Genomic DNA, 21,909 nt, shown 5'->3' with positions numbered 1-21,909 from the left:
AGAGTTAAAACATCATTTATGGTCAAGCTCACTGACCCTAGGCCACTTGCTTTAGAGTTTACCTAATAAAAACCATTCTTACCCGTGTCCAGAAGGCCATAGCCTGGCATAATGTCTATAATTTCAGAACAACATTGTTTTGTTTCCAAGAAGTACAATTTCCTTCAGCAGATAAGAATTAGCAAAGTAAAGGGGCGCCTGGGTGGCTCAGTCGGTTAAGCGTCCGACTTCGGCTCAGGTCATGATCTCGCGGTGGTCCGTGAGTTCGAGCTCCACGTTGGGCTCTGTGCTGACAGCTCAGAGCCTGGAGCCTGTTTCGGATTCTGTGTCCCCCTCTCTCTGACCCTCTCCTGTTCATGCTCTGTCTCTCTCTGTCTCAAAAATAAATAAACGTTAAAAAAAAATTAAAAAAAAAAAGAATTAGCAAAGTAAAGCTGCAGAAGAGGATTGTGTTACTATTTGGTGTGCATACCTATTATCAATAGCCCGTTGTAGCCAAGATACCTATTTCCCTAGATCCTTGGTCAGGTCTCTCACATACTGGAAAGGCTAGGCAACTCTTTCCCCCTGACATGTTGCAGGAAGGGCTACTTCAACTCCATAGAAGCAATATTGCCACGTTCCTGAATCTAAACGGAGCTTAGTTTTGAAATTTGTATATTGACCTCAAGATTTAAGGACCGGAGTTTGATGGAACAATGGATTGCCATTACCCTGATGGGATAGCTTGCTTTTGCTTCCCTTGGGAAAGCAAGAGCAAACATTTTCCAGAGGACGATGATTCTTATTTAATGAGTTGTCAGAATGTGGGGAAAAAGGGAAAAATTAGCGCCTGGAAGATTTCTAAGGCCTTTCCTAATTTCCATGTGACCCTTGTCATTCCAGTAGACAAGAGAACTCTTATCTCAAGAAATAGTAATGACTAAAAACCTGCTTTCTCCTTGGATTGTTTGAAAAGCAGTGACATTGGGAACCTACAGTAATGTGCGATTATTAGGCCTCACTGCGACCCAGAGGACTGAGGTTTAAAATCACCACCTCAGGCACAAGGCAGGTGACTGTGCATCCCTGATATTTGCCTAGAAGAGCTGAAAATGTTTCACGATACCCAGGGCTACCCGTTGCGGAGGGCACCTTCCAGGCCTTTGTTAAGGCCCTCAGTTTAAATGGATATTCAGTAAGAGGTAATTTTTAAAGCGAGTCTGGAAAAGTCATGTGTGTAAATCTTTTCAACAACAACAAACAGCCAAGAATTCCCATTCGGCTCCTTTGTTAGATCTCCAGTGTATCATTTATCTATTCCCTTGACACACAATCTCTGTAATCTCTCAGATGGCATTCATTTCACTGACTTGCATGAATACTGAGGGATTTATTGTTTTCAGTATGGAAAAGGTGAGCAGTTACACAATGGCACCTCTGTGCTGGTATATTTCTCTAGGTGATGAGAGGGTGACAGTCTACAAGGCTATAGAAGGGCCAGTGTTTTCATCTTTTTCTTTATATTGGTCATTTTTTTAAAAATCACAATTGCAGTAGAACGTAGCATGTATGTAGGTGTCTGTGATGAATCACACAAGCCATGCAATATGTTCTAATATATGCAGAGCATATAGAGAGCAGATGGGGAACCTCTCGGGAGTTCTGGGAGACTCGGTGCATCGGAAAAAAAAATTTCAAATGAGGAGGTGAGACTGGGAGAGAAAGTTGGTCCAGAGTGTTCCAGGGAGACTGAGTAGCTGAGAAAGAGACTGGAAAGGCTGTTTCTGGAAAGAATGTCCTGCGAAAGGACAAGTTCAATGCAAAAATATCAGACAGACTTATTGAACAAATCCGAGAATTGAGGGCCTTCAAATGTCGGAAGCATGTTTGTAAGCATATTTGTAAGGGAAGTGTTTGGGAACAAGAACATCATTAATGGATGCTTCAAAATCAAGCCAGAATATTAATACAATGAGGTTTTTTTTACCCAGTAGGATTGGTGAAAATTCTTGTTGGTGTGTGTGTGTGTGTGTGTTTTTCCCCTCCCTTCTCTCTTTTTTTTTTTTTTGTTAAGATTAGTGGGAAGCACAGTGATGAGTTTTTATAAGCTATTGTTGTTTTTTGAGTCCATTTACCTGGATTCCTTTTGGTGGAAGGGGTTTATGGTTCCTGCATTATGTCCCCAAACTCAATGTACAGCTTTTTTCTGGTTTGCATCAGATAAGACTAGGTTTTTTTTTTTTTTGAAATGTATTTTATCTTTAGTCTGTTTCCATGTATTGAAAAGAGAAATTGTGAGGAACAAATCATCCCTATGAATGTAGGCAGAAGTGACTCAAACCTTATTTGGATTCCCTCCCCAAAACCCATTTAATTTAAGTATTTATTTAAGAAGAGGATAGAGTACCCTATAGATGAGGCACTTCTAAACTAGCATTTCTGAAACTGTACTCGGTGGAATAATAGACTTCCAGAAGATTTTAATAAATGTTCTTCCAAAAAACGTTTTCATGGTCAAATATGTTTGGGAAATGCTAACTCCTCTCTTGGAGATTCAGTGTTCATTAGCGCATTAAAGACTCTGAGGGGGCCTGTAATATAGAAACATTTTTTAGCTTGACTTTTAACATTTTTAACATGCAGACACTGTTCATTGTTCACCCAACAGCCAGTCTCCCTTTTTCTTTCTTGCTAACAGAATCTTGATTTTATTTAGGTAGCAATAGTCTTGCTGGGAACATCGGTCTAACCCAATCTCCACTTCCTGTAGTTAGTTTCGGGGTAAATATAGGACTCTGCCTCAGTCAAGAAGATATAGGAAGAATTCTTTGAAGGCTTCTGGGGGAAATAGTGTTAGCTAAATAGAGACAAATGAAGAGAAAATGCTTTTGCTCCAGCCCCCTCTCTTCCCTCTTGGACACCGTTGTACAAGGATGTGACGTGTGGAGTGTGGCACACATCTTGTGGACACGAGACAATCAGCACTCTGAGCGTGGCGGGCTGAAATGATAGAAACGATAGAAAACGCCTGGTTTTTGATGCCAGTATTGAACCATCCAACCAGCCGATAAATGTCTTTATGAATTAAGCCAAGTCCCTTTCTATTGTAGACAAAAGTAATCTAACTGGCATGCCCAGCATTGCTCACGTTTATTTGGCGACCGAACTCTTTTATGTGGGAGACATATTTACACGGTTTGGCATGGAGCATAGTTGGGGGACTCGAGCGTAAGCCTTTGTTGATGTTTATAATAGCAACTCTTCACCCGAATCACCTGCACTCTCAACTCAGAGTGTTACCCTGGGCTTTCCGGGCTCTGAGAGCAGCTGCAGTGGGGACGCTAACCCTGACACAAAGTCTGGGTCCCCATGGTTAGCAAAAAGCAGAGTTGTAACTGAAATGATCCCGGTCTGTTTTAGGATGCCTTTCTCTTGAGAGCAGCTGTAGCCTGTTTGACAGACATAGCTTAAATGGAGACTTTTGTGTAAGTTTCTTATAGTCATCACGTGTTAGGGAAGGATTTTGTCCCCCTAGTTCCACACCTCCATTATATACAGGAGGACACTGAGGCAGGCTTGGGGAGGCTAAGGGATTTGCCAAAAGTCACAAAATTGATGGTCTGCACAACTAGAATCTTGTAGAGTCTGTCCCGGGATTTCTAGAGATGCAAAGTTTTTCCCTAGCTTTGAGGTGTCCAGAATTAGTGTGGGCTTCCTCAGGATGAAGTGTGGCATTGCTCCAGAGTTCACATATTGCCTATAAACATTTGTCTGAGGAGCTGCGGAAAGTATGGTTCAGAAGCTTTCCTTATGTAGATAGAGATTGCATGTGTCTGTCTATACGTTTTGTACTTTGCATTTTTGTTTATTAAGTTCCCTTTTAAGAATTTTACAAGTAACCACATCCAAGAAACTTTGCAAAGAAATATAAAAAGAGAGCTACTAATCTCTCTCTTCCCCATTGCGTCCTGTTTGTTCCTTCCTCGGGTAAATACTAACGATATATGGTGTACCCTTTCTTTCTTTACTCTGTTAAAAACGTGTGTGTGTGTGTGTGTGTGTGTGTGTGTGTGTGTGTGTGTGCGCGCGCGCACGCGCGCGCGTGCGCATGCATGCATGTGATAGGAATTACTTTTGCGTTCTTTTTACAATTTCTTAAAAAGCAAAATTGTGTTATCCGTATTTCTCAGTACCTTACTTTTATCTCTTGCTAATACATCATAAACATCCCTGTGGTTTAATTAAAGTAGATATAACCTATTCTTTTTAATGTCTGCATCATGTTCTATTGTATTGCTATAATACATTTTATTTGACCATTTCCCAATTTCTGGATATTACTCTTGTTTCTGGTTATTTTGTATTAAACACACACACACACACACACACGTACATGTAGATTTAGACAAAATTAACGTGTATGATTTTAACTTTTTTACAACAGCCTTTGAGATTCGAAACGTAAATTGTGTTATTTCAGTTTTTTTGAGATTTAGGCCCAAGAAAAACATTTTTGTTGTCCTCAAGTATTAGTTGAGTATGTGTAGTTTAGTTTAGCGACATGCTCATATTCCATACAATTGTACCGTATAATTCCCTATGATGCGTGGACCGTAAGTTTCAAAGCCAGTCCTCTTTGCTGGGTGTCATGTTCTTGTTTGTTTGTTTGCTTCTTTCTTTCCTCCTTTCTTTCGCTATTACATATAAAATCACGGTAAATATTCTGGCAAGTACATTTTTGTCATTCCTTACACTTTACCCCCAAATTTGAAATACTGGGACAAGGGTTATAAACTTTTCCAGACTTATAATCAAATCACTAATATTTAAGGCCAATTATTTCAAAGTGTTCCCCTTTTTATTGACAGTAGCCAAGCCCAGGGGGAGAGGTGTCTGTGTGGATTTACTCAAAGTCGTTTTTGTCTTTTCTCGGTTCTCACGTATCTGTGCCCTTTGCTTATGGTCTGATAGTTCTCTTTTCCCTAACATTTGAGATGACTTCATAGACATTCTATCAGTGGCTGCAGCCCACTTACTTTTAACATGATACTAATGATCACTTCTCCTTTCCTCGGTTCTGGCCTGGGAAAAGGTAATGTTGAGCTTCCTTAATTTTAAATGAGCTTATAGGTGGGTTTACGCACCAAAAGCCAGCTGGGTAATTTAAGTACCTATACTAAATCCCCATCTAGAATATAAATGTGTAACTCACGTGGTCAGAGATGTATCTCCGATATACTGTAGGTGGTTTTCATAGTGGGGTAGAAGTCTGATGCTGACATGTGAGATAGACATCACCTTATTAAAAAGATGTACTTTTTTGCTCGGGCCCCAGAGGCCTGCAGTAGGTTCAAGAATATGTGTTTAAATCCGTGTCTGTTCCTATCCCTATGCCTTTCCTTATTTCTAAGCCTTGTCTCTGCATCAGAAATAGCAGTTTGTGTGTGTGTGTCAGTTGTGTTCATGGAGTTTTTAGATTCCAAATTATAAATATTATTGTGACTTTCATTTTTAGATACCTTGTAGAAGAAATCAAGAAAAGAGAAGGATTCAAGCTACTGCTGGAAGTAAGTGATTACGGAATTGTGCTCGTGATTTTGTCAGTCAACAGTGATGAAGGTGGTAATTTTCTAATCTGTTATATTTCACTGGTTTTTGTGTTGCAGACTTAGAAACAAGTCATTAGCTTAATTCATGGAGTCCATTATGTTAATTTACTCTATTAGTGAGTATTTTTCCTTTGTTAGATTCACAAAGAGCACACTTGCCTTTAAGTATTGAAAATTAAAGTGCTCAATAATAATTACCAAGGATAATACTGAATAAATATATAAATTGCATGATGATTGTACTGTGAATATTCAACTGTGCTATAGTGGTGCCTGCATGTGAAAAATCAATTAAGTGAATGTACGATAATGCATTTAGTTTTGTCTTTTTATAAAATAAGGAAAGCATATTAGCTTTGGAGCAATGGGAAAATAAGTCATTTTGTGTTGTGGACTGCTTGCTATATATAAGAAGTAAAGTGGTTGCAAAAGTAGAGAATATTGTTTTTTTCCTAAAACATATGGTTAGAAAATATGAAGAGTGTTATTTAATTCTGATTTTTAAGAAATATGAAGTATAAAGTTCTCTCAGATCTTCTAATAGCACGTATTATATAGCAATTTTAACCTAATGTAGAAATCCCCTAGAGATTACAGCCTAGGAACCTATATTATATGTAAGCAATCTGGCTGCCATTGGTGTTCATTTATTCAGCAAGATTTCTTGAGCAATTACTATGTGCTAGGCATAGTTCTAGGCATAGGAGGATAAAACAGGGAAATCCCTCTCTCTGGGAGTATTTATACTCAAAATGGTAAATGACAGGCAATAAACAAGCAAATTAATACCTAACAAGCATCAGGTAGTGAGACCTCTTAAGAAAACAATAAGGCAGGTTCATGAAAGATAATCCAGTATACAAATAAATACTTACAGATGTAGCAAGTTCTGTAATAGAAACAGATGTTGGTGAGGATTGCTGAGAAAGGGAAACCCTTTTACACTGTTGGTGGGAATGCAAACTGGTTCAGCCACTCTGAAAAACAGTATGGAGGTTCCTCAAAACATTAAAAATAGAACTATCTATGACCCAGCAATTGCACTACTAGGAATTTATCCAAAGGATACAAAAATACTGATTCAAAGGGGCACATGCTCCCCAGTGTTTATAGCAGTGTTACCAACAATAGCCAAATTATGGAAGAAGCCCAAGTGTTCATTGACTGATGAATGGATAAAGAAGATTTGGTATATATGTACACACACACACACACACACACACACACACACACATATGCGTGTGTATGTGTTTGTATAATGGAATACTACCCAGTAATGAAAAAGAATGAAATCTTGCCATTTGCAACAATGTACAGAGGGTATTATGTTAAGGAAAATAAGTCAGAGAAAGATAGATATCGTATGATTTCACTCATGTGTGGAATTTGAGAAACTCAACAGATGAACACAGGGGAAGGGAAGGAAAAAAAAGAGAAAAACAGAGAGGGAGGCAAACCATAAGAGACTCCTAACTACAGAGAACAAACTGAGGGCTGCTGGAGGGGAGGTGGGGGGAAGGATGGGTTAAGTGGATGATGGGCATTAAGGAGGGCACTTGTTGGGATGAGCACTGGGTGTCATATGTAAGAGATGAATCACTGGGTTCTACTCCTGAAGCCGAGACCATGCTGTATGTTAAGTAACTTTTTTTTTTTAAAGGAGGGTGGAATGCCGGAATGAGGATGTCGGTGGGGGGTGGCTTGTTTGGTTTTGGTCATGCAGGTAGGGCCCTCTGAGGTCATCTTCTACCTGAGACCTGATTGATGGTAAACAGCATGCCATGCAGCTAGCTGTCTGAGCGAAAGGCATTCTAGGTAGAATCCATAAACAACTACAAAGGCTTAATGCTACAAGGAGTTCGAAGTGTTTAAGGAACCAGAAGAAGGCACATTAAGAAAGGGGGGTGTAGGAGGTGATACGGTTGGAGAGGTGGGCAGAGACCAGATCAGGTAGAGTCAGGTAGGGCCTGGTAAGACCTTTGGCTTTTATTACAAGTGTAATCATCAGAGAAGTTTTAAGCAGACAGGAGTCTGAATTCCATTTTAAAAGATGGTCCTGGATGTCTTGGGAAGAGAGGAAGGGGTGGGAGGGGGTGAAGGAAAGCCAAGGAAAGGATGAACGAGACAAGTTGGGACGCTGCTGCAGTAGCAGAGGTGAGGTATGATGATGGCCCTCCCAATAAGCTGCAGAAACACTGCTCCAGAGACTCCTGACTGTGGCTTCTGCCACTATCCTCAAGAGTTCAAGTTCCTGAAAAATGGGGATAGGAAAGAACTTGCAAAGACAACGAGAGAATCCATATTTAAATGGCTTTCTGGGGATACTTGAGAGAAGCAAAAAGGCGAATTTGGAATGTGGGATATTCCACAGGGCAGCTGTCCTGGTTTCCTCAGCAGGTTAGTGGGGTGAAGGAAAATAAAGGAGAAGGTAGTGATGATCACCTCAGGTTCAAAGAGACAGAAGAGGCCTGATAACCACACGCGGCAGAGGGAGCTGTTGCCTAGTTTGAACACTTGTAAAAAGTAAAGTTTCAAACAGTTGGGAAGCTTCTAATGTGAACTGGCTATTGGATAGTACCAAAGAATTATCAATAATTTTGCTAGGTGTGATAATGGCATGATTACACGAGAAAACATCTATATTTTTAAGAGATGCATATATAAGCACATAGGCGCAAAACAACAGCTGTAGGATTGGTTGCGGGTTGAGTCTGAGTCACTTTTTTTAAAAAAAATATTCTTGAGTTTAACTTGCCTTCTTTACTTCCTTGAGGTTGAGTTTTACTCTTTATTTTTACAATTTTGAACTGCCTTCTCTATTTCTCTGGTTGTGGGAGCTCTGGTGCTTATGGAAAGTCCTGTGCACCTTGGAACTGAAGTCTTTTGATAGAGCTAAAAGAAAAAGTGAAAAAAAGACGGATTGTCTTAAACGTTATGTATATATTCCTCCTAAAGGCTTAAAAGTTAAGGGAGGAAACTCTCACCATCATTTTAGGGAATTGCAAACATTCAACTTGTAATGCAAGTGAAGGTGGGTTTTAATCATTAGGCAGCCTTCTGCCCTGAATATCTTAGCAATGGGAACCAGATGGCCCCAGAGCAGTGAAGGTGGCTTTCTAAAAGCACTCCAGCTTTCCCACTTACAAGGGGTTTTGTATGTGATACGCATTTGCCTCTTTTCTCTGTGTTCCATTTGGAGAAATAATGTAAAATTAGACCTTGAATCTCATATATATAAGTGTCAAGGCAGTTATCCTTTTTGTTAACAAATGCTTAGTTTGGATTGATTAGATATAATCCTACCATAGACTTAAGAGAGATGTGATTGGAGTATAGTCTGTGAGACTGAAAGTCTATCACTTTAGGAAAAATGCAAGTCTATATATATATATATATATATATAATTTTACTTACACACATATATATTCACTTTTTAGCAGGTAGCAGTGAGAGTGTTAAGTGGAATATTGAAAACAGTCAATGAACACAACAAAACAGAATATCCAGTATTTGAATACCTTTTCCTGAAAAGAACAAAAATAGTGCATATCTTCTTGAAGATGATTTAAAGTTATTATTTCAAATGAATTCTGCATTATTCATAGGCCCCTGAAAATAATCTTTCTGTTTTTCTGTGTTGGATCTAAGATCTAATAAATGTTTTCCTAGAGGTATAGTCATTCATATACTATCATTCACATATTTTATTTTGATCTCTTGGGAGAGTCCTAATTATTCAACTTTTTGTTTTTCTCTTCCTGAGTTCTACATTAGGAAGAGTTATTTTGGCTCCATAGACTTTCCAGGGTGTAAAGGATCTTCAAGGACATCCAGTCAGCTTCCTGCTGGAGGCAGGACACCTCTCTTGATGGTAACCAGTAACCGTAACAGGATGTCAACCTCTTCCTGAACACTTCCTGTGTCAGATAATTCACAGCTCAGTTCTCTTCCCCAGAGCTCTAATTATTCATATTCTATTATTTATTGACCCCTGCTATTAATATGTATCAAGTACATGCAATTTATAGTTATCTTCTTATATATTTTTATTTAGATGACAGCACCCTTCTAATCGCAAAAATCTGATGCACATTGTTTAGTCTTCATCTCCTTGGACTTAGGTAGCGTTTGACACCATTATCTACTCCCTCTCTCTTGAAATTCTCTTCCTTCTTGGTTTCTTTGAATTTCTCTCCCAGTTTTTCTCCATTACCTGTAACTTTTTCTTCTCAGTCTCTATGTGGCAAAGGTCTCTTCATCTGGGTACCCCGTGAAATATTCTTTTCTGTTCTTCCATCTTAAGGTCTTCATGGTGTCCACTTACTCTCCCTGAAATGTTTCATCCATTTCTAGAACTTTGTTGTCAACAGCTTCAATAATGTATCCATCCTTGACTTGCCTCCTAAACTCTAGTCATTGGTACATTAGGTATGTTGTGAAATTTTCGGTTAGACTCCCACAGGCACCTCAGATCCAACATTTCTAAACCTGTAGTGTAGCCATTTTCTTTACCAAAATACTACATTCTTCTTTCAGTCATTAGAACTATGATCAGTCCATCTCTACATGGGAGCCACACTGTGGTCTTTCTAAAATGAAATCTGCTCCTGAAATCAAAAGTCTCCCATGATTCCACATCTCTTCTAGAATCAAGCCAAAGCCCTCCAACATGGCAGATGAGGAAGCCCTTCATGAAATGACTCTCATTTCCATGCCCATTTTCACCTCTCTTCAGTACACCCTGTCCTCTGTTCATTCCAAGTTCTTGCCATCCCCCTGAATACACAGGCTTCTACATGTGCACTATTCCTGTTGCCAGAAATGTTTCTTGTATTACGAGAAATTTCGTCTTTTGTAATGCTCATTCCATTGCAGTTTAATTGCCTGTATGTAGCTCCATTACTCGTCACTGAGTTTCTAGAAATAAGCATATAGTGTAGTCATTTTTCTCATCTTAATGTCTGGTTCAGTATCTAGAACATAGGAAATTCTGTTAATTGAATTAGACATTTCAGTTACCCTTCTTGGGGCAGGCTATAATTCTTTAACATTCCCCTTCAAATATTGTATGCAAAAATAGTGATGTGTCCCACCTAGTACAGATTTTAATGTGGCTACTCATCCACTTGATGAGGACATCTTGTTCTACCTATATAGCCCCAGATAATAGCCACTATTCTAATAGAGTGCCTGGTGTATGGCCGTATATAGTAGTAAATGTTGGAAATAATCTCTGTGCTGTCTAATCAATTCTGTGAAGCGGACCATATGATCTCCATTTCATAGATTAGGAAGCTGAGATTAGAGTTCAACCCCTGTCCAAACAAAGACCTGGTGAAGCTGAGATCCAAACCATATCCTTGTGACTCTAAAACCAAGGATGTTTGTGCTACTCAGTGCTGCCTTTGAAATTTTTCAGTAGTCTAATCAGATATTTAAAATAAAAAAGCTTGAAGTCACTTGAAATCCGCCATGGCCCCTTTCTCCATTCTATACTTGCACGATTATTTCATTCTATCTGCCAGAGTCTGCATTTCTACTTATTAAAATGCCTAGTTCTAGCTTTGCTTTTTATTATTATTATTATTGTGGTCTAATGACACTGTAAGCAAAGGAGATGAATTTCTTTTGACACGACTCAGTTTTAGAGGATGCAAGCTACTACATCTTGGTGACCCTCGACTTATTTCCCCAAGGGGTCTCATGTCATTTGCTCAATAATAAAGTGCCTGCTTCATTTCTTAGAATATATCTATTTTTTTTCTCTTTGAAAATCAGGGTAGGATATATCCATCTTTTCTTTAGTGACATTTCTGTACTTCTCCATGAATTTTTAAAGGTTGTGACAATGTTTTTCACTGCTACATGTGTTTTTGTACCCTTCGCTCTCATTTGTCTGGTCTAGACACTTGGATTCCCTTTTTATGTCTTCTCAATTTTATGGTGTTAGAGTACATAGACTAAAGTGTTCCTAAGACACTCAAGAGGTCAGGCTTTCCTATATATAGGCAATGAAGTGCATGTGAATGGTTCTACTCTGAAAATACTCATTACTGCTTTGCAGCCTCTTGAAGAAAGTCACTATATCAAATACAAGCTAAAAAGGCAAAGAGACAGGAAAAACTCAAATGTGTGCCTCGTGAATATTCAAAAGGATATTTTTTCCAAATCTTAATAGTTTTAGAAATGATGACAGTAAAGGTATTCCACCAAATGGAGATCAAATATCTTCCTATCAAATGAACTGTCAAAAAGGCTTCACAAGTTTTCAAATGTCACAGCACTAAACCACACCATTATAAAAGAGACTGGGCAAAAATCACAGGTATGTCACTTCTAAAATATTTAAACAGAGGGGTGCCTGGGTAGCTCAGTTGGTTAAGTGTCCGACTCTTGATTTCAGCTCGGGTCACGATCTCATCGTTAATGAGTTCGAGCCCTGCGCCTCATCAGGCTCTGCGCTGACAGTGCAGAGCCTGCTTGGGATTCTCCCTCTCTTTCTGTCCCTCCCCTGCTTGCTTGCTCTCTCTCTCTCTCTCAAAATAAATACATAAATTAAAAAAAAATTAAAAATACATTGAAACAGAAACTTACTAAAGGAAGCAAATTTAAAAGGTGATTTAAAAGGTCTAAGTCCTAACGTATACAACATAGAGCAGATACGGAAGCAAGTAGAAACTACCACAAAATGATTTATAATGTCTCCGTGCAAATGAAAAGCAATAACTTAATGATGTATTAGTCAGGGTCCAATAAGAAGACAAAAACTGCACAGTAATTTGAAGTGGGAAAGTGCAGTCTAAAGGATTATTGTGCTTGCTTCAGCAGCCCATATACTGAAATGGGGACGAGACAGAGATGATGAGCATGGCCCCTGTGCGAGGATGACACACGAATTTGTGAGGCATTTCATATCAGAAGGAGAAGGAGAGGGGGAAGAGGAGAATTATTATTATTATTATTATTATTATTATTATTATTATTAACAGGGGATTGCCTCATCAGGGAAAGAGAGAACCCTAAAAAATAAAGAAATAGCAGAGGTAGAAAACACGCACCACTCTTAGAACCCGGGATACAGCACCCAAGCAAGAGGCCGTCCTCCCCGGGCTGAGATCCAGTAGTAGTTGGAGGAGGCACAGAGTGCTAGAGAAAGCCTCTGAGCAGCACCTTGAAGCTCACTCAGGCTTCACAGGGGTGCCTCGCTGGCAGCACTGCCCTGTGAGACCACCTGAGGGGAGTGTGCCAGAAAAAGCCATTTAGGGCCCCTACCAGTCTGCTGTGAAACCATCTGACGAGGTGGTGCCGGGGGGGAGTTGGCAGGGGGTCCACTTGTGGCTGGACACCAGCGCTGCTCAAAAACCCACACGTCCTGCGGGGGATCCATGAGGTTAGCACACCGGAACCGGAAGAGATACCTCTTCCTTCTCAGCGTCCCTCCAGCACCCTCTGCTGATAAAGTCTCAGATTGGACCAGATGGCAAGGAGAAATATTTATAGAGTCCACTTCCATTGTTATAGGGGGACAGACAAAGTGTGGATTTGAGCTGAGAAGCAGGAAATTATTTCTGGGGAAAAAAATCGTCATTAATGTAAAAGATGTGAATTCCTAGAACCCGATGACAGATGATAACTATATTTTCTTTTACTTTCTGATCAACTATAGTTACTTTATTTGAAAAGACATATTCACATTCAAGGGAGTAAAGAATTTTGAAGGACATTTCTTTCCTAGAGATACCAAATCAGTTATATCAGAAACCCAAGTATAAATTGTATGGATTTGTAAAGACTATTGTAATCTCATGATAAATGTTTGCAGAAACTGAGTTGAATTAAATAGTACTCCATTTTGAACTACTCTATATTTTGAAGATTTGTGGCTCTTTTTTTTTTTTTTTCTTTCTTTCTTTTTTTTTTTTTTTTTTTTTTTTTTTTTTTTTTTTTTGGTCAAATCCAATAAGCATGTTACAAATTTCAAAGGTGAAAGGGCTTAGCTTGTTGAGCTGGGGATGTTTCTGGGCATTCACTTTTGATTTAAAATCCACTAGACTCCGAACTCTCTTTAACACTGGTCTTGTGATCTTAAGATATAAGATGATAGCTATTCCATCTTTCTGAAATACTTGCAAACTTCATCCTGATACTAGAGTATAACTCTGATGGTTACTGAGAACTGTTACAACATTGGCTATTGCCTACAAACCGTGTTTGTGTGGAAAAATGGAAATCATTTCAAATACTGTCACTGCTAAGAGTCTGCTGGGCAGGTAGTCATGTCTTATAATCTTTCCTGAATATCTAATCTTCCCTGTGTATCTAATTTGTAAACCCCCAACATAACTTCCCACATCACCTGGTCACTGAATACAAGTCTTGTGATTGCCATTGACATGTACTACGTTTTTGTCCTGTGAGGATGAAGTGTGATGGAGAAGGTCTCGTCTATGTGACAAGAGCTAGACTAAAGCCTGTTCTGGCAGGTTATCCCATGTTTAACCAAAACCGATTACTGGAGATGATGATTTGGCTCTGGCCTCTCTAGTTCAGAGTTTCTCAAACATATACCATGCGCGACTTACTTCAGAATCACCTGAGATGCTTTGTAAAATACCAATTCTCCAGCCTTTTCTATGCTGGACTAAATCAGACACTGGGCATTCTGAGCAAAGGGACTGAGAATCTCTGTTTTGAAAAAGGCCGACTCCTATCCTTACAGTACTTGGGACTGGTACTGATACTTGAGAGCCACGAGTCAAGATGATGCTCTTTTTCTCAAAGCGGTATAGGCAAGGGTCACAGCCGGGCTGGTTAAGTGAGGTCCAAGTATGTCCTATGTCATCAACTCATAGGTAACTGGGGATTTTGCATCTGTCAGGTTCAGCAGGTAATGGAAGACAGCTTTACCTTAAATAGCTCTACCTTAAATAGAGAAGGAATTATTAGAAGGATATGGTGGTATAAGGAATAAGCTGAGGATCAGAGTTGAAGAGGGAGGGACCAGGGCATCTCTGGGCACATGAGTGTCAGGTGCTAACATGATCAGAGCTTGGTTGGAGCAGCTTCAAACTTTATTATGTTTTTTCCCAGTTTTGTGCTCATCCCTTACCTGGAGGAAAGAGCACCCTCTTTCTCTTCTCAGTTGGGTGCACCCAACTGAGAAGAAAATCTCCCAACAGACTGTTATCAGAAGTGAGGCAGAATGATTTGATATCAACATAATACACACATGACAACTCTTAGAAGAAGTAACTAAGCTTGATTACAGTATAAGATTAATTTTAAGTTAAAATAACTTTCAAATTTTTTAAACCCCCAGCCTGAATATGCCAACATTTGCTTTTGGTACATTCCGCCGAGCCTTCGAGAGATGGAAGAAGGACCTGAGTTCTGGGAAAAACTTAATGTGGTAAGTAATACGTAAAATTGCATTTCTCCTTTTGATGAAATGATTCCATGCCCATTGTCTGTTGATCCTATAAATAATTCTGTGCTTGTAAGACCTCCTGAAGATGTAGAGAAGTAGCTCCTGGTATATTACAAGCTAATGACATACCAAACAGTATAAACGTTGTTTACGCTTAACAAATTAACATACTTGACCTACACACAAACTCAAAATAAAGTGCCGTTTGCAAGATCGTTCTAAGGTTTGTGAAAAGTTCTCACTCACAGTGTATTTCTGAAAGTATGATCTGATAACAGAACACAAGGGAAAATCGTATGATGAATGGCTTCTTTCCTCCAACTCTGCCAGCACATGTCTGTGTTGGCGTCACCTCTCTTGGAGATAATGTTAAAAGTCTAAATCCGGTACCCTTTGTGAGTGTGAAACCTTCTGTTCTTTCCACCAACAAAAGCATCTTATGCCCAAGGGGCTCGTGTGATAAAAAATGAAGAGATGCCAGCAGTGGGTTTCAACTGATCATAGAACAAAATGTGCTTGAAAGTGTCTCCACACAGTTGGTGAGGGCTGACAGTCCTGAGTGAGAAGAAGCCCCCGGGCTCTAGAGAGAGACTCCTTGTGTCTCACCTGCCCCTCTCCTAGCATGGTCCTGCCGGTTAAATTCCTGCCTCCAAATTAGATTTTGAAGAACAGGGAAGTCCTGAGTCAACACTACATGCTCCCCCTCCTGTGCTGCATAGACATCATGTATAGGGATGTGAACCAATGAGTTGCCCCGAGGTCATGACAGATAGAATAGAGTTCACAACGGGTTGCAACCATCGAAGTTGGGTAATTTGGGTGATGGTCTACCCCTGGGATCTTCTCCCTCAAGCTCAGCTACCTCCATGACCCTGGTTAGTAAAACCGCCGACTTGCAAACCCCTCCCTACCTTCAGTGGGAAAATCGGTGTTACTATTAATAGCTTTTATAGGCAATAGCGCTTCTTCTTCCCAGTCAGGCAAGCAACAAACCTTTATGGAGCACTTGCTGTGCTGTGCACTGGAGATACAAATATCAAAAAGACTTGGTTCCTGCCTTTGAGAAGTTCGTAAGTGGGGAGACAAATGAGTAAAGAGATGATCGCAAGGTAACTGGTGAGGACCCGGATGGAGATAAACCCTGTTTGCACTGAGAGCAGAGAGAGAGGATATCTACCCCACTGGGTGATGCTAGAGCTAAGTCTTGAACAATCAGTAGAAGCCAGTTAGGGGACGGTTGTAAAGAAGCAGGCTCCAGGAAGAATCGCAGCATGATGATCCAGAGACTTAAGAAGAAATGGTGTGATTCAAGTATGACAGAGGTGCAAAGGGGCCGTCTTGGGGTACTTGTCTTTCATGACAAGGAGCTTGGAACTTGTGGCTAATGAAGAAGAAGAGGGAGGGCCATAGCCTTTAAGCCATAACCTCACCTACAGCATCTCCTCTTAGCTGCAAGTTATTCTCTGTTTTTTTTTCATGGCTCATTAAACCTCCTACACTGTAGCATAATATGTACCCAATACATACATATTCTACCCCTTGTCAAACCTGAGATCAGGCAGTAGAGATGGGGAGAGAGGGGTGATGTTCTCTGTGCCTTTGCCTAGAAAAGCCCGCCCTTACCCATTTCAGGCCGTTCACATAGTCCTTGGGCTTTGTCTTGCATTTTTGTCACACAAGGCAAATAGAAGAGTGCTAAAGAATGCATTTCAGATGCTAAGTAACCCATAAAAGGAAAAGAGAACTGGACAATGTGAGAATTTAATAGTGAGGTTTCTAGGGACATTTTCTACTTTGATGGAATACAACTGACACTTTTTGGTGGTATGGGGGAATAATTGCTCAGGGTTGAGAAAGATGTGGTTACCGTTTTCCTCACTTTTCCATTGTTAAGAAAAGCAACCAAGGATGTGATATTTGTGTTTTGCTGACTCATTACAGTTCAAGACATGGATCAGGAAAACTAAATAGCCCCATTATACTTGGGGATATTGTTGACTCACTCTTCCTTTATTTAAAGCAACAATCATATTACCTATTCTCAGAAACAGTTGAAATCAAGAATGGATATACATGCTAAAGTCAGATAATCAGCATGTAATATACTTTTAATCTTAACTGGAAATTGAATATTAATTGGGACATTCTTTTCTATACCTAGTATTTTGTAGCGCTGATTCTCTTCTGGTTAATATCTATGATTCTCTATTCCTTCATTTTGCAGTGTTTTTTTTTTCTATTTAGTACCATGGTTTTCTTGCCCAGTCTAATAGCATACTATTTTAATTGGTAGGGTTGCTTCTGATTAGTAAATGTGACTGGTGCTGACACATAATCATTGGTTCACAGGTTCTTAGTTTCCTTTTATTGTCTCTCTTTGTGTGGGTGTGCATGGATTTGGCAAGGAAGGGACACACACACACACACACACATATATATATATATATATATATATATATATATATACACACATATGTATATATATACATATACATATGTATATATATATATATATATATATATGCGCACTTGATCTTTGTAGTTTTCTGCTTACTGTAGTATGAGAATGCAAGTATATGATTTATAACCTGGAGTGTACTTGAAGCACACTTAAAATTTATTTGGGGGTTTATCTTGGATGCAGAATCACAAACATATAAATAAGCCGAATAAGGCTTTGCCCCTCCAGTTCAGGCTATTGTCAGGTTGGGCTGTCAGATCACAGAATCAGTGGTGTGATAAGTCTTTCCTTTGGCAGCAGGAGCGGGAGAGGGGTTACTTGGTGATGAATCGGGAGTTTCGGAGCATGTAAGCGTGTGTCTGTGTGTGTGCTTGCAAATGTGTGTGCATGTGTGTGAGGCTACTTTTGAGGGCTCAGTCACTCTGACACCATATTCAATCACTGAGTTCTAGTCACTTCCTTTTTAAGATGCCTTCTGTAAAATGTTCTTCTTTCTGATGCTTGCAGGCATTGTGATATTGTAGGTGTGCGTTATTTCCCTGCCCAGATTGCGTTTGCCTCCTTTATGGTCTCTTTGTCTCTTGCCATCTCTTCTCCCCATTTGTTTTCTTGGCTCTCTGCATATCCATACCTCCAGCTCTGTGTCATCATGTTGCTCTCCTGCTGGAAGCCTCTAATGGCTTCCTGTGCTTTGCAGTAGCAATATTCACCCCTAGAGACCCGATGACCCCTGCTTATAACAAATATTGTCAATGTCCCCTTTGCTCTCCTAAAATGAGACCAATACCTACACCTGACTTGATAAAAGGTAACACGAGACCTTGCGTGTAACATGAAGGAGAGCTAATCTTCATAATACAGATACATACATATTTCACTACAACATGCGTGGGCGTGACTGCACTAGAAGACAGGAGGAAGTGAGTGGTACGATTCTCACACATGCTCTTAGAATCACAGCGATTGTAAGCCATATACAAATGCAGACTTTTGTACGTAGGTGACGTTGCTGATGCAAAAAGCAGGTGTGGTGTGGTATTAGTGAAATAATTTTCCAAAACGGTGCATAACTCTTAGTAAAGCTTTGAAGAAAACCTGTTTCCCTTGATTTACCCGAGTAATAAAAAAACCTTAGTGTTTCTTAAAAATGGGCACAGAATCTTCTGCATTTGTATGTAAAACAGAGTTAGGGTATGGGCTTGGAGCCTTGTAACCGGGCTTCTCACCTGCTACATTTCCAGGAGGACGTTTGAAAGTTGGGCAGGACACAGGACAGTGCTCCTTATTGCTCAGGACCGCTCTACACATTGTACAGCTAGCAGCCTCTCTGGTCCTCACTAAACACCAGTAGAAGTCTCCACCCATCTTGAAAACCAAAACATCTGGGGTGCCTGGGTGGCTCAGTCGGTTAAGCGTCCGACTTCAGCTCAGGTCACGATCTCGCGGTCCGTGAGTTCGAGCCCCGCGTCGGGCTCTGGGCTGATGGCTCAGAGCCTGGAGCCTGCTTCCGATTCTGTGTCTCCCTCTCTCTCTGCCCCTCCCCCGTTCATGCTCTGTCTCTCTCTGTCTCAAAAATAAATAAACATTAAAAAAAATTAAAAAAAAAAAAAAAGAAAACCAAAACATCTGCCCAGATTTCCAAAACATTCCCTACAAGTATACTGCCATTCCCTTGAGAGTGACTGGTCCATAGGATAAAATCTAGACCATTCTGCTTGCCATCCAAAGGCCTTCATGTCCAAACTTCAAGTATTAAAACAAGAAATGTAAAAGAATCTAAGTATTCAACTATAGGGAATTGGTTAAATTTTAGTACCTAATTTATATGCAAATTTCTAGTATATAGACACTTAAAATTCTGTTCCAAAATAACGTATTCATAATTTATTATTAACTGAAAAAAATGAGTTATACAAACAGCCACTATAGTATAATATCAATTTTGAAAAACCATATGTTTTTTATATATATATATATATATATATATATATATATATATATACACACACACACACATAGATACTTATATACGTACAAAATGTTGTATATATGGTTAGATAAGGGGAAGATAACAGGCACCAAAATATTTTAGAGATATTTATAGGTGTTTTTTTCTCTTTAGTATTCCTCTGAAATGTCTTAATTTTCTCCATTAACATATAATTTTTGTGAAAATCATAATAAGAGTGGGGCCCCTGGGTGGCTCAGTCAGTTAGGCATCCGACTCTTGATTTTGGCTCAGGTCATGATCTCACCGTTAGGCTAGTGAGATCGAGCCCCATGTCAGTCTCTGCACTGGCAGTGCAGAGCCTGCTTGGGATTCTCTCTCTCCCTCTCTCTCTGCCCCCTCCTCTGCGCTCTCTCTCAAAAATAAATAAACATGAAAAAGATTTTTTAAAAAATCATAATAAGAGACAATAATAATAAACCTAAGTATAGAGTAATTGACCTAGTGAAGCCATCGGGTTCCTTGCTTGCTTACCTACACAAAGGCTATCTAGGAATTGACCGCAATCTGCTAACAGTTAAAAACATCGAAAATAAACTGAGCATTCATTCACCCCAATATGTTTTTATTCTTTTAAAATCATCTACATGTATTACTTTTAAATATAGTATGCACATTTAAAAATACACATCATCATTTTTAAGGATGAATTGTAAATTTTCAATTATGTAGAGATGTTCTAATCTCTTCTCCTTACATCACAGGGGATTGTCTTGTTTGGAGAGCATGATTATACAATATTCAGTCAATTAGTTTGCAAACTATTTTCTCTCGTGACTTGTTCCCAGATGTAGTATGTCATTTGTCTTCCCTTCCCATCTCTATCTCTGTCCTTACTAAAACACCCACACCATCTGCACTGATTTTAAGTTCAGGGGCATTGCCGGTGGTCTAAGTTGAGTTCTTCGAAAGGCTTTCCAGGGCTCCCCGGGAGCTTCCAGCATCGTAGCAGAGTTATACTCTGCTCTCTAAAGCGACTGCCTAAAATAAGTTTATGTCTGTTTGTTTCTTCGGAAGCTTCACCCTAGTGAACAGATGTGGAGGGCAAGGGAGTTGGGCAAGGCTGCAGAAGCCCGAGACCCAGAGAATGTAATTGAAAATCCCATCAGTTTGCTTTGCCTCATCATTACTCAATGTTCTAATGCAGATTTCCTCTTTGGTCAACATTTCATAAATAATTCTGCATCGCGCCAGCCAAATTTACATTCTTAAAAGTAATTAACAAGTTGTCTTTTTGTACTCACGCATGGTCATTTCAACCTTTATTTTTGTTTGCTGACCTGCAGATTTGTGACTAATGTTAGCCATTTATTACCAGCTCCTTTCTCCTCAACAGTAGAAGAGAAATAAATCTTTTAGAACCTATTTGATGGGTGTGTTGTTTTATTGCTTATTTGATGATACCACTTGATATGATATTCCAGATATCTTTAGAGGGAATCGAGTATTCTCCCTGGCAGGTTTCTGATGAACAACACTTGAAGGAACTGCATAGTCTGGGTGGGGTGATGTGTTTCTATGGAAGCCTCACAGTGAGACACCGCAAAGGCCACTTCCTAGGTAGGCAGGCAGGGCTTCAGGCACCCCCCTGGGTGTGCTGCATTTAATTCCTGTGTGTGTGTGTGTGTGTGTGTGTGTGTTCATGTATGTATGCATGTAAGAGTTTGTATACATTTTGAGAGCTTCTGTATATTTTTGAGGATGCTGATCCTAATTTTCTTTCCATCACCATCTGTGACATTGGTATATCCAATCACTCGTTTTTAGATCATGAACTAAAAACACCCGTTTCTTTAAAGATGCAACAGTGTTTTGTTTTTAATGTTCAGGATGAGTTTCTATTTTAACAATGGGATATAGAATTTACAATATATTCTTCAAAATTCCTGTTTCCTAGTGGATAGAACTCATCTTAAAGCTGTGCGTTGTTTACAATTTATATTTAAGGAGAATCTAATATAGACGTGCCCTTTAAGTGAAGTATTTCTCAATGTGACTTGAGAGACTCTCTTTCTGATAGTGGCTGGGATGTGGATTTTGGAAAAGCTTAACTCATGAATTTCCCATGTCTTGTAGGTAATGTGTTCTCTTTCCCTAAACTATTAAGACCCGAGATACAATCCTGTCCTATGTATTCTCTCAGGTAGAGCTGTTTTATCTACAGTTTGTCAGATACCCTACTAGCTGAAGTCAGATTGTTCTTTGTCATTCTGAGTAAAGGGTCAGGGCACCACAAGGTGGTGGTTACGGGTTAGGGTACCCCAAGGAGCCACTTAGATATGTCCCGCGTAAGCATGGCCTTCTTCAGAAATCAGCTGGTGAGGGTGGGGTGTCTCTTCTGCTAAAGGACGTTGGATGCTCTGAATGTTTTATGGATTTATGCTCATTGCTTTTCCCTAGTTTAAATCACAGTCTTTCTAGA

General features: G+C 39.6%; 1 protein-coding gene and 1 non-coding gene across 2 annotated transcripts in view; both read left to right on the top strand.

Moving 5' to 3' along the window:
• The window catches only part of GADL1 (glutamate decarboxylase like 1), a 278,233-nt gene that overhangs the window by 207,844 nt on the left and 48,480 nt on the right, over positions 1–21,909 (top strand). Inside the window, exons 16-17 of the mRNA XM_042956241.1 lie at positions 5,498–5,549; positions 14,911–15,000. Of these exons, the coding sequence (XP_042812175.1) occupies positions 5,498–5,549; positions 14,911–15,000 (142 nt within the window). The remainder of the gene's footprint in view (positions 1–5,497; positions 5,550–14,910; positions 15,001–21,909) is intronic.
• Positions 12,404–12,510, top strand: LOC122230811. Its single transcript, XR_006207896.1, has one exon. It is a non-coding gene; the product is annotated as a U6 spliceosomal RNA (small nuclear RNA).

This window comes from Panthera tigris, chromosome C2 (genome assembly GCF_018350195.1).
Source record: "Panthera tigris isolate Pti1 chromosome C2, P.tigris_Pti1_mat1.1, whole genome shotgun sequence".
Lineage (NCBI taxonomy): Eukaryota > Metazoa > Chordata > Mammalia > Carnivora > Felidae > Panthera > Panthera tigris.
This window is presented reverse-complemented; position numbering and strand designations above follow the sequence as displayed.